Source organism: Jaculus jaculus, chromosome 2 (genome assembly GCF_020740685.1).
Source record: "Jaculus jaculus isolate mJacJac1 chromosome 2, mJacJac1.mat.Y.cur, whole genome shotgun sequence".
NCBI lineage: Eukaryota > Metazoa > Chordata > Mammalia > Rodentia > Dipodidae > Jaculus > Jaculus jaculus.
The window spans coordinates 106643774-106656795 of NC_059103.1; the positions used below are offsets into that span (position 1 = coordinate 106643774).

Genomic DNA, 13022 nt, shown 5'->3' on the forward strand with positions numbered 1-13022 from the left:
TTCCTTTCTCTTCCCTTTATGTCTCCTTTTCAACTTACTGGCCTCTGCTACTAAGTATTTTCATTCTCACACAGAAGCCCAATCATCTGTAGCTAGGATCCACATATGAGAGAGAACATGTGGCACTTGGCTTTCTGGGCCTGGGTTACCTCACTTATTTTGTTTTAAGTCCATTTTATCCCATATTAATATAGCTTTGCCTGCTTGTTTCTTATTCCAATTTGCTTGGAATATCATTTTCCACCTTGAGGAGTTGTCTGTCTTTGGTGGGGAGGTGGGTTTCATGAAGACAACAGATTGAGGGGTCTCATTTTCTGATTCACCCTGTTAGTTTATGTTTCTTGATAGGTGAATTAAGGCCATTAATAGTTAACACATTAATGACTGTGAGGTTTGATTTGATCCCTGCCATATTGTGTTGGTTTATGTGTTTTGGTGTTTCCATGGACTTTGAAATTTTTTTTTTTTTGCCTTCTCTGAGTTTGGTTATTGTTATCTGCTTGTTGTAGGCACTTGAGGTTGTCTATTTGATTCTTCTGTGTTGAGAATTTCCTGAAATACTTTTTGTAGGTTTGGTTTTGTGTTCATATAGTTTTAAAGTTGAATTTTGTCATGGAAAGTTTTTCTTTCACCATCTATTATGAGGGATACTTTTTCTGGGTAAAGTAGTTTGGGTTAGAAGGCATAGGGTCTTAGATTTTGCAGTGTTCCATTCCAGGCCCTTCTGGCTTTCAGGGTTTCCATTGAGAAGTCTGAAGTAATTCTGATGGGGTTACCTTTAATTGTCACATGCTGATTTCTCTAGCTGCTTTTAGGATTTTCTTTTTGGTGTCTGCATTCACAGTCTTAATGACAATATGTCTTGGAGAGTTTCTATTTTTTTTCCAGTCTGTTAGGAGTTTTGTTAGCTTCTTGTATCTTGATGGACCTTTCTTTTGTGAGAGTGAGAAAGTATACTTCGATAATTTTGCTAAATAATTTGTACATGCTTTTGGTCTGAGTTCCTTCCCTTCTGGTATTCCCGTGATCCAAATGTTAGGATGTTTAAGGGTATCCCACAGTTCCATCATGTTCTGTTCACAGAAATTTTGAACTTATTGATGTTTTTAAACTCTTGAACTCTTTCTTCTGTTTTGTCTTCAAGGTCTGAGTTTCTATCTTCCACATGGCTGACTCTTCTCTTGAGAGCTTCTATAGAGTTTTGGATTTATTCAGTTAGGCTTGCATTTTCTACTACTTTTCTATGTATAGTTTCCACCCCTCTGTCAAGTTCCCTCTTCACATCATTTTCTGATTTTATTGATGCTTCTTGGAATTCATCCTTGCATTTCTTTATGTCTTCATGTAGCTTAGCCAGCTGGTTTTTGAAGTCCTCTCCCCCCCGCCCCCGCTCTCCTTCATATTCTTTAACTGTCTTTGGATCTGTTTCATTTTATTATCTATTAGGTCTGGTATAATGCTGACAGCATCTACCTGATTATTGGTCATGTGCTGCTTTTCTGCAAGTTATACTATTAGGTTGGTCAGGGTTGCATTGCTCATAACTTCCTTTTGGGGTTCTGATCCTAAATGTCTCTTCTATGTTTTGATTGTAGACATCCATTGTAGGACTGGGCAATCTTATTGGATTTACTTGCCTTTGATTTGTCATTTTATTTCTTTTGTGCTGTGGTCTGCCCATCATGGTGTAGGGGCAGGGAGAGTGGGACTGAGGCTGTGGTTGGCAGGGGGAGTGGCATGGAGTTCATGTGGGGCAGGGAAAGCAGGTGGCTTTGGTATGGTGTGTAAGAATGAGGGGCTTTGGCACGGGATGGGGGAGTGAAGGGATTTGGTGTGGGTGGGGAGAATGTGGGGCTAGGGAATGAGGGGCTTTGGCATGGTGGTGGGGCAATGGGTTGATCACCCGTGCACAGCAGTGAAGGTGGAACTACACTGTACTGTGTTCCCTTGCCTGCAGTTAATGCAGTAGGAACCTGAGGCTGGGTCTATGGCTAGGATGGCTTCTTGATAGGAGTGGGGGTCTGGGGGGCTACCCGGGAACATGGGAATCAGCCAATTCCCCCCCCTTTTTTTGCCCCTCTACAACCTCCCACTGGAGGTCTGTTTGAGACTACTCTCCCTAAAAGTCCCAGTGAACCCTTAATGTCTTGCCTTTCCTTCCCTGGGGAGGTGCAGTGCAGTTAGGTGGGTATCCTCTTGACTGGAAATCTCTTAATGTGCACTCTTAGTGAGTGACTTATCTATGAAGACAAAATACAATGGCCAAGTTCTAATTTTAAAACATCCCTTGTGACTGTGAGATGACTCAGTTATTAAAGTACTTGTACAAGTGTGAGGGCCTGAGTTTGGACCTCCAGCATCCACACAAAATCTGGGCATAGTGGTATGGTACATGTCAGTTATCACAGCATAAAGGTGGAGGTAGGATACCTGTAACAGGTTGGCTAATTAGTTTAGATTAATTTTTGAGCTCTGGGTTCAGTGAGAGACCCTCTGTCAATAAATAAGATGTAGAGTGAATAAGAAAACCCAATATCATCTTTTATCTCACTCCATATACTCATAAAAAATGTGTATTTCATATCTGTTAGGTATGTTAGTTAAATCCAGTTGATTTATGGCATAACTTAGCTCCAAAGGTTGGTTTCTTTCTTTTCTTTTTTTTTTTTTTTTGCCAATTTTCCATTTGAAAGATCTATCTAGATGTAAGTATGGCAATTGAATTCTACACCTATTATTTTGTGAGGATCTATGTGGCATTTTATGCCATCTTGTGTTTTTCTATGAGATTAAAGTCCTTAAGATTTGGTACATTAATATGTATAATTGATATTTACAATATCTATATTCACATGAAGAATTGTTTTCTTAATAATATAACAAAGCCCCTAAGAAATCTATTAGCTTTGTCTTAAAGTCTATCAGATACTAGAATTGCTATAGCATGTTTGTGGCTTTGTTTTGCTTGAGTGATTCTCAGTTTTTGGATATCTTTTCTAGCTATATGAACTTCTTGGAGACAACAGACAGTTGTAACTTTTTTTTTTTTTTAAATCAGTCATTTAGCCTATATCTTTTACTTGGTGAGTTAAGACCATTTGCACTCAAGGTCATTATTGAGAAGGGTTTGGTTTTACCGGGGATTTTACTGGTTGTTGTTATAGATGGTTGGTTTATGCATAATTCTTTTCCCCTTCTTGTGGTAGCATTGAATGTTTGCTGTTTTGTTGTGTTTGGCATGATTGATCTCTTTCCAGTTCTCTTCTGTTCATCTGTTACTTTTGTGAAATATATTATTTCTTGGATGTTAGTAGGTGAAACTGTATCTTCTTCTTATGTGTATGTATTCATTTAAGAGTTTTCTATAATGCTGGTTTAGTTGTCATTAATTTCTTTAACTAGTTCTTATCCAGAAATGGTTTTATTTCTTCATTAGTTTTAATAGAGAACAACTATCTTGGGTGATAGTTATTTACTTTCAGAGATTTAAATCTATCATTCCATGCTCTTCTGTTTGTTAGAGTTTCTGGCAAGATTTCTGATGTTATGGTATATTAGTTAACATTCTCCCTTACAGCTTTTAGTTTATTTCTCTGCTTTGTGTTTTTGAACTTCATGAATATAATACATTATGGAGGGTTTATTCTCTCATCCTGCTTAATTGGTGTTATAAATGCAAAACCTGATAGCTTGGGTTGAATTCTCCTGTACTCACATAAACCCAGATGCACAAAGTGGCACATGGAGTTCCTCTGTAGTGGCAGGAGGTCCTGGCATACTCATACTCACTCTTTGCCTGTCTGCCTCTTTCTCTCGGTTTCTATCTCAAACAAATATATAAATAAATGTATTTTACAAAGAATACTTAGCTTAAAAAGTGGTTATGCTGTTATAGTCTAGTTAGCAATACATGGGAGCTTTTTCTTAAATAGGTTACTTAATACTACTCAGTTTGAAACAAAGCAATTAAATGAATGTTTATTCTTATACATATTGTTCTTTATAATTTTAGGTCCTGGTTCTTATAATATCTTAAATGATACTATAAGTACTAGAAATTTATGTTTGAAGAAGAAAAAGAGTATTCCATTTGGTTCTTCTGTCCCTCGAGATTTGTTCATAATTCAGGAGGATTTTAGTACTCCCTCACCTTGTGACTATCAGGTAATATGCTATTAGAGAAATAATGTTCTTTACATCTAATGCTAAGCCCTTAGGGTTCTATAAACTTATGTGTAGTAATAGAATTGGTAGATAGAAACATTAAACTGTTCTTATTGCTATATCTTTATGTTAAGAAAGTGGAACAAAGATTGTAATAGCTAGGTTTTGGTTTCAGACAGTTTGAGGATGTACTGTGCTATTTATTTTATTTTATTTTATTTATTCAATATTTTACTTATTTATTTATTGGAGAGAGATATATTGCTAGAGAGAGAATGGGTGCATCAGGGCCTCTAGCCACTGCCCTTATTATGTGATTTTAAGATGTGGCCAACATCAGCAACAGCAAACAAACAAACAAACCCCCCTATAAAATAATATGCTTAACAAGTAAACAGTGGAGATTGTTATAATAAGTGCTTAATCTGATGCCCTGAATTACTGTTACATGAACTGTTCTTACAGTTTTTGACAAGGTAAGGTCTTGCTCTAGTCCAGGCCGACCTGGAATTCACTATGTAGTCTCAGGGTGGCCTCGAACTCATGATCCTCCTGTTGTCTTTCATTAAGACACAATCCATTGAATTTTGTGCCTTGTATGTGTGAATGTCATGATGCATGTGTGGAGGTCAGAGTATAACCTCATGGTCTACACCTTCCTCATTGTTAAGGGCAGGGTTTTCCCCTATTCCTTGCTGCATTTGCCAGGCTAGCTGGATCATGAGCTTCGGTGGGATTTTTCTGTCTGTTTTCCATCTTGTTGTAGGTATGCTGAGATTGCAGACACGTGCTACTGTCTCTGGCTTTATATATGTTCTGTGAGCCCAACCCAGGTACTCATGCTTGCATGACAGGTGTTATCTGCTGAGCAATCTCTATCTCTGTCTCTGTGCTCACTTTTTTTTTCAGGTTCTTTTCACAAGTATAATTGTATAATGAACCGTTTTGAATATACAGTATCTTCTTTCAAGCAGTGGATATGCTAACTGAGCATTATAAAAGCTTTGAGCTTCTTACACTTATATTTTCTCTCATAAGAAGGCCAAAGGATGCAAGTATCCATTTGTCCAGGCTGTCTTGCCTCCATCCTGCCCTGTGTGTGGCAAGGAGGATTGGTGTGATCATGCTGACAACACTGTATGTTAGGCCATGAGTTACAATGGCCATTGTCCCTGCTTCAAGAGTCTTGTGTCTTCTCTCAGCACCTGTGCTATAGAAATTTTTGGTAACCTAAAATAGGGCGTAAGTTGAGCTCATCATAGCCCTTGACACATATATTTCATTCATTTATAGACATTTTTATTTTTCTTTTATTTCCATAGGTCCAAGTAGTATATCTGACATATTATTCAAAGTTGTCTAGTTTCTGTCAATTTATTTTCCATTAAATTCACTCATTTATTATTGAGGCAATCAATAATAAAACAACAAATTGAACATGCCTTTATTCTCAAAATCTAATTGGTGGCTAGATTTTCTATATTTCTAGAGTTTATTTTGATCTTTAATGAACCTTTGATGTATATATTTCCTTTGCCTTTTATAGTTCATTCAGCAGGATGTAAGTATATATGTTTAATTATGATTATAAAATATGAAATGATAATTATTTTAAGGGCTGATATAAGTATCCACATTTTATGGTCAAATAACAGCAGTTTCCATTGATTCCTTTAAAAATCTGAAACTCTTTCATGATTTCTTCTTCTTTACTGCTTCCTGTTGTTTTCTAATTTTCTTCAGGAGAGATCCTCTTCTTCAGCCACTAACCCAACACTTGTTCACACCTGTGCAGATGCAGGGCCTGTGCTGAATGTCTCCAGTGTACTATCTTCACTTGTCTTAGAACTATTTCTTAAATGGTCAACTTCTCAGGAGATATTCTCAGTGCTTCAATCATTCATTTTTAAAAATTTCCTGGGTATTGTTTTCTCTCTGTTGAATACATTAATCATAGTTATTATAAAGTTCTTGTTTGCTAACTCTAGTATCCAGATCGCCTATTGGTCTGTTATTATTTTGTTAATATTTTTCTCTTGATGTTTTACTCAAGCATTCTGCCTTATATTATTTGTAGTAGAATGTCATACATTGCATTTAACATGCTGTAGAGATTCTAAAAGTATTATTTTCTGTTGTAGCAATTTCACACTTTTTTCTACACAGGTGGAATTGAGAAGGAGCCAATTTAATTTAATCACATTCTGTACTGATTATATTTTTCTGTTCTGTTTTTCTCTACAATGCTAATCCTATAAATGGGGGGCCTTGAGTATGCTCTAAAAATGCTGTACCACTAACTTATTCCTCCAACCTGTGTGTTGATAGTAGTCTTGTTAATGATTAATTATGTCCAGTTGCCTCACTTCTGAAATGTGATTATTTGGGGACAAGTATTGTGAACACCATGTATTTTGGACCATTCTTTTTTTTTTTTAATAAGGGTTACAATTTCAACCTATAATTATTACTATATTATGTTTTTATTAGATATGAACATATTTTCTATATAAACAATACATGTTGGTACTATTCTTTCTCTCCTCCCTGCCTGTTGCAGTCAGGTGCGCATTGCTGGTAGAAATCACCCAACCAAAAGCAGCTTGTGGGACAAAATGGTTTATTTTGGCTTACAGGCTTGAGAGAAAGCTTTATGATGGCAGGAAAAATGATGGCATGAGCAGAGGGGGGACATCACCCCCTGACCAACATGAGGTAAACCATAACAACAGGAGAGTGTGCCAAACACTGGCAAGGGGAAACTGGCTGTAATACCCATAAGCCCACCCCCAACTATACACTCCCTCCAGGAGGCATTAATTCCCACATCTACATCAGCTGGGAACCTAGCATTCAGAACATCTAAATTTAAGGGGGATACCTGAATCAAACCACCACATTCACTACCACTTGGCCCTAGTTGCCCAGAGATCCAGTTATACCCATTGCATCTGAATCACCTAATGCAGCAACTTCAGCCCCCACTCTGATGTCTTCTTTACATAAAAGACCAATGAAGCCGGGCATGGTGGCAGACACCTTTAATCCCAGCACTTGGGAGGCAGAGGTAGGAGGATCACTGTGAGTTCGAGGCCACCCTGAGACTGCATACTGAATTCCAGGTCAGCCTGGGCCAGAGTGAGACCCTACCTCACAAAACCAAAAAAAAAAAAAAAAAAAAAAAAAGACCAATGATAGGGGACTTTAAGTATGCTGATGCTCCCCTGACAAATCTGTTTCTTATAGGATTAGTAAAGGGCACATATTCTGGAGGCTCCCATTGTGGGGGCAAAGATGAGTGTACACAGCAAATCCATTCCAGCATTCTAAGTTCTCTGAGCTTTTTAATCCCTTCATAAACATTAAGCCAAGGGATATCAGGCAGCTCAAGCTTATTCACAGTAGGCCATCTTTGGATCCATATTTCAGTCAACCAATCAAATAAACTCTTGGCAGCCCTTCCAACTGTATGAGCTGCAGTGTTAAATCTAAAAATCTCTGCTCGACGGGCCCAATTTCAGTAAATTCTGCCTGATCTAATATTATGTTCCTTCCTCCCCCATCCCACACCCTTAAAATCCATTTCCACACATATTCCCCATGCTTCTGCCTATACAAGTTAGAAAACCCTTGAAGTTCTTTAGGGGTATACCTCACCTCCTCTTGTGTCACACTTTCTATCTCACTTTTAGGGGCCTGCCTATCCTTTCATATGGTTATAGGCCTAGAGGCAAAGATGGGTGGTGTTGCAGTCCGGTTCACATTGCTGGTAGAAATCACCCAACCAAGAGTAGCTTCTGGGAAAAAGAGGTTTATTTTGGCTTACAGACTCAAGGGGAAGCTTCACGATGGCAGGGGAAAATGATGGCATGAGTAGAGGGTGGATATCACCACCTGGCCAACATAAGATGGACCACAGCAACAGAAGGGTGTGCCAAACACTGGCATGGGGAAACTGGCTATAAAGGCCATAAGCCCGCCCCCAACAATACACTCCCTCCAGGAGGCATTAATTCCCAAATATCCATCAGCTGGGAACCTAGCATTCAGAACACCTAAGTTTATGGGGGACACCTGAATCAAACCACCACAGGTGGGAACTGAGAAGCACCAGCACCTCCTGCTGATTCTTCAGACAAAGAGGGATTAATTTCCTTCGGCAAGGGTGGGGATGGTAGTACTTCAGGGTGTGGAGGTTGGGATACAACTGCTGCTAAGGGAGAGGAGGGCATATTTTCATCCAAAATAACTTCTTCAGAATCTGACAATTCAGTGTCCCCAGATTCTTCAGGGTCTTCCCACACAGCACCATCCTGCATTACCAGATCCCACTCTTTTCCAATCAATGCCCTCACTTTAACTTCTGATAGCTGGTGAGGCTGGGACTTGAGTTTAAGTTGCAAATTAGCCAATTTCACAAGGAGAGCTTGGGTTCGGTTTTCTGCAATTTGAGCCCTGTTCTGACTAGAGAGGAGACTCTCCTCCAGGGCTCCCTTAGAAAACTTGAGATCATGTATGTAGGTCTTAAGCTTGGAATTTTCCTTTCTGAGCTTCTATTGTTCCCTCACTAGTTTGTCTAGAGATGCTAGAGGCAACCAACCAGTCTCATCATTGGTTTAATTTTCCACAAGTATTCAAATGTTTTAAATACAGACTCACTACATTCCTTGCTCTTTAGAAGACATGACTCAGGATCACCAAATACATCTATGTCATGGAGTTCTTTAAATAGTTCACACCATGGATTATTAGTGCCCTCCTTATTTCCAGTTAAAGTGCTCTCCTTATAACCAGTAGGACCTTTAATGATATTGAAATTGGAAAGCCAACCCCAGATAGCATTAAGCCCACTACCAAAATCCATTCTTATAATTCTATTTCTCTAGAACTACTCTTGGTACCAAAATCTGTATCAGGCAGGGTTCTCTAGAGGAGTAGAACTCATAGAATGACTTATTTTAAAAAGGGAATTTATTCAATTAGCTTATGGTAGTCTAATAGCAGTTGCAGGCCCAATAATCAAGGGACCTGGTTACTGCTCAGTCCACACGGCCAGATGCCTCAGCAGTCCCAATCTGGCACTGAAGGCCTGGAGGCTTTTTGAGGAGCTGCTGGGTTTCTATCCATGTGGGTCTTTACTTGATGCTGGTTTTCAGTTTGCACCGGTCTTCAGTCCGTGCTGGAAGGCAGCAAGCAGCTCCAGCAGCCAAATAGGAAGAAGGAAGGGGCTCTTTTTACCCAGATTTCCTTATATAAAGTCCTCCTCTGAGAGGGACTATCCACTCCAGGGGAAGGGCTCACTCTGGGGGAAGGACTTCCTCCTTCAGTTAATCCTTCCTGGAAGCAACCTCAGTGAGCAACCCAAAAGGGATTTCTGTATATTACCAAACAGATCAAGTTGACAACACATTAACTATCACACTGCCCATTTTCTGAAAAGGCCTTACTCATTGGGTATATAGGTAAACCCCATGGGGATTGTGGGTCATGCATTACGGAGGGGGGGGGTGTTGCAGTCCGGTTCGCATTGCTGGTAGAAATCACCCAACCAAGAGCAGCTTCTGGGAAAAAGAGTTTTATTTTGGCTTACAGGCTCGAGGGGAAGCTTCACGATGGCAGGGGAAAATGATGGCATGAGCAGAAGGTGGATATCACCCCCTGGCCAACATAAGATGGACCACAGCAACAGGAGGGTGTGCCAAACACTGGCAAGGGGAAACTGGCTTTAATACCCATAAGCCCGCCCCCAACAATACACTCCCTCCAGGAGGCATTAATTCCCAAATATCCATCAGCTGGGAACCTAGCATTCAGAACACCTAAGTTTATCGGGGACACCTGAATCAAACCACCACAGGGGGCAATGTCCACGTGCAAAATTTCCCACTTGTGGCTCTAACAATCTTTCTGTCCCCTCTTCTGAAAAATTCCCTGAGCCATGCTGTGCCCTGGCCAGTGGGGGGACAACAGAGATCTGAGGGGAAGTAAACCTGAATGGGAGAAGGAAAACAGACACAAGAAGGAGACCAAGCTAGGTGTTTGTCAAAGTCTCAAAATTTTATTTTTACACATAGGTTTATAAAGGGCTTTAGGGGGAAGGAGTCATATTCAGGCCAGAGATCACAGGGTTACTGGCTAAATGTAATTTCTTTATTTCTTCACAATTACTGGCAGCACTGGGGGAGGTTATCACCCAGGCGTAATGGTTTCTTCATTTCTGGTAATAGATCATTAGATGAGGAAATAGAAACTTAACTTGCAACATGGTGGTTTCTGTCAACATGGCCGAGGTTAAGCTCAGCATGGCTGAGGTTAGGCTCATAGCTCCCAACATCTCCTCCCTTCTTTTATACAAAAAGAGGAGGAGGCCCTGCTAAGCAGCGGTGGGCCTTAATCAACTGGGGGAGTAGGGACCTGACTTCTCCCGTGGGCTGTCATTTTTTTCATCCCACAATCTTGGCCCTTGGTACCTTTTGGGAAGGGGAGGCAGGGCTTATGTAAATAACAGTTGTGGTACCAACCTCCATGCAAGTCAGGTTTTTCTCTCAGGGAATTCAGAAGTGGTCAGAAAGGGACCTTCCCTTTGGTGCTTTGCCTCACACCCATGTTGGTGCCCATATCGTACTCATTTTATTGTGAGCTCATATGCATAGGTCTGAATCCTATGCAGTTCCTAAAGGAGGGGTAGCTATTTGTCCATAAGACAGGTGGACTGTAGCAATAGCAGAGGTGTAGAAGACAGTAGCATAGTAAATGAGTACAGCCTATATGATCAAGGGAGAGTGACAGTTGCAGGTGGTAGGTCTTCAGTGGCAATGCCTCGATCCACCAGCTCCAGTCTGTGATAATGAACCTGAAAAGGCTGCATCTTAATGGCTTCAATCTGTTGATATACACAAGACATGATTCTATTTGTAATAACAGGTCCAATTGTGAGTAAGAAGATTAAGATAAATAGAGGTCCTAGTACTGATGGCAACCAGGAGAGGAAGGGGGAATTGGCCCAAAATTGAGAGGAGGAGAGACCATATTGAGAATGCAACTCTTGACTAAGTTTTTGTAAATTTTTTGTTTTCCTCAATGATTCTGGATTCATTGACATAGAAGCACACTCCTCTTGGAGAGCCATACATGTCCCTCCTTTTTCTGCTGTAAGGAGGTTGAGAGCACGTTGATTTTGCAGGGTAACCTTGGCCAGGGAGTTGATCTGTCTCTGGAGGGATTCAAGACTATTAGTTTTGGAGTCAATAATCTGTTGTAGTTTTTCAGAAAATTCACTAGCAGAATACAGGAGTGCCCCAATGCTCCACCTGCCACCCCTGCAGAAATACCTGATGTGGTCAGGCTTACACCTACCACTAGTGGAAGAAAGGCTACTCTCTTATGAGCAGTGTGGAAGAGACATGCAAATTCATCAGGGCTATACATGGTGAGATGGGGGACCACAGCTACCAGAATACAGGGTCCCGGGGTGGTGCTATTAATGTGAGTAAACAGGGTTTCATTGCACCAGAAATAAATCAGTGTGTGGGGGGGTATATAAGTTCCATAGTTACAGAGGTGTTTTGTGTGCAAATTAAATCAGTAGGTAGTGATTCGTTAGTAAGGAAGCAGCACAACGTGAAAATGTTATTTAGATGGTGAGATGGTGGGACTGGGAAGACAGGAGAAGTGGTCTTATAGTGAAATTGGTTAAAGGAAAGCTTTGAGGGTAGAGGAGGCATTTAGGGGAGTTGCAGCAAGGATTGTGCATGAAAGGGAGGCACAAAGCAGACAAGAGGAGGCATTTACCTGGGAGGCATTAAGTAGATTGATGGCATATTGGAGATATATTGGACAAGAGTCCCATTTTACCTTATTATTAAGAAGGGCAGAGTGGAGGTTTTGTTCATTTTCTAAAATTATTTGATTTACCTTAATTTTTAATTTCCTGTCAGGTAGGAGGACAAGCCATTATTATAGAGTTTGCCTGTGACTCCCTTTTCCCAGTGCTCATGCCAAGGGTCAGAAATAACAAAGGATGAACTCTTTTCCTTGGAGGAAGAGAATACCATTTTTACCATAGACTTCATGCATTCTGCAGCTCCAATATCTACAACCTCCATAGGTGGATTCATAATCTTAACAAGTGCCCTTATTGTCATAAGAAAAGCAGGTGTAAGGCCTATATGTAACAGTAATTGTTTTGGGAATGATTTTAAAGGTGAGGGCAATCTGGCACCCTTTAAGAGGGCAGCAACCTGAATCGATAAGGGTGGTAGAGTCCTGGTTGATGGGACCTTCCTGTACTTGAAATTCCCATTGAAAGACAGTAGCAGTAGTTAACGGAACTATGGGCAACAAGGAGCAGAGGAACAGTAGATGTCAGGGGTCAGTCGTTTTCATCTTGAATCTTGGGTATTGGAAACCTGGAAGAGAAAAGAGGAAGTTGCCTCAGGAATAGGGTGTTCTTGAGCGTGTTTTACTGAGAACTTATAGGTTCGTTGACTTGTTTGACTAAACGTGCTGGTAGCCATCTTGTGGCATCATTTTGAGTATCAAAAACACAAAATGACCTACGACCCCAAATAAGGACTGGGTCTGGGCCATTCCATTTTTGAGTCAAATGATCTTTCCATGTAGCTTTGGCAAAGGTATTTTTTGTGTTTGTGTGCCAAAAGTGATCAGCAACTGACTTTCCTTGAGTGCCAAGGGTTAAAAAGTTTAGGACAAACAGGGCATGATGAAGAATGTTTTTTGGGGAGCCTTTTATGGGATATAAAGCCCTCATTTTTAATTTTTGGTGGGTATGTTTAATAGTTTGATGGGCTTGCTTAATAGTTCCTTGACCCTGGGGATTATATGGTATGCCTGTAATA

At 40.3% G+C, this 13022-nt stretch overlaps 1 protein-coding gene across 1 annotated transcript in view; it reads left to right on the forward strand.

The window, feature by feature from the left end:
* Stpg2 (sperm tail PG-rich repeat containing 2) overlaps positions 1-13022 on the forward strand; it is a 447430-nt gene that overhangs the window by 227035 nt on the left and 207373 nt on the right. Inside the window, exon 9 of the mRNA XM_004661543.2 lies at positions 4013-4164. Within this exon, the coding sequence (XP_004661600.2) occupies positions 4013-4164 (152 nt within the window). The remainder of the gene's footprint in view (positions 1-4012; positions 4165-13022) is intronic.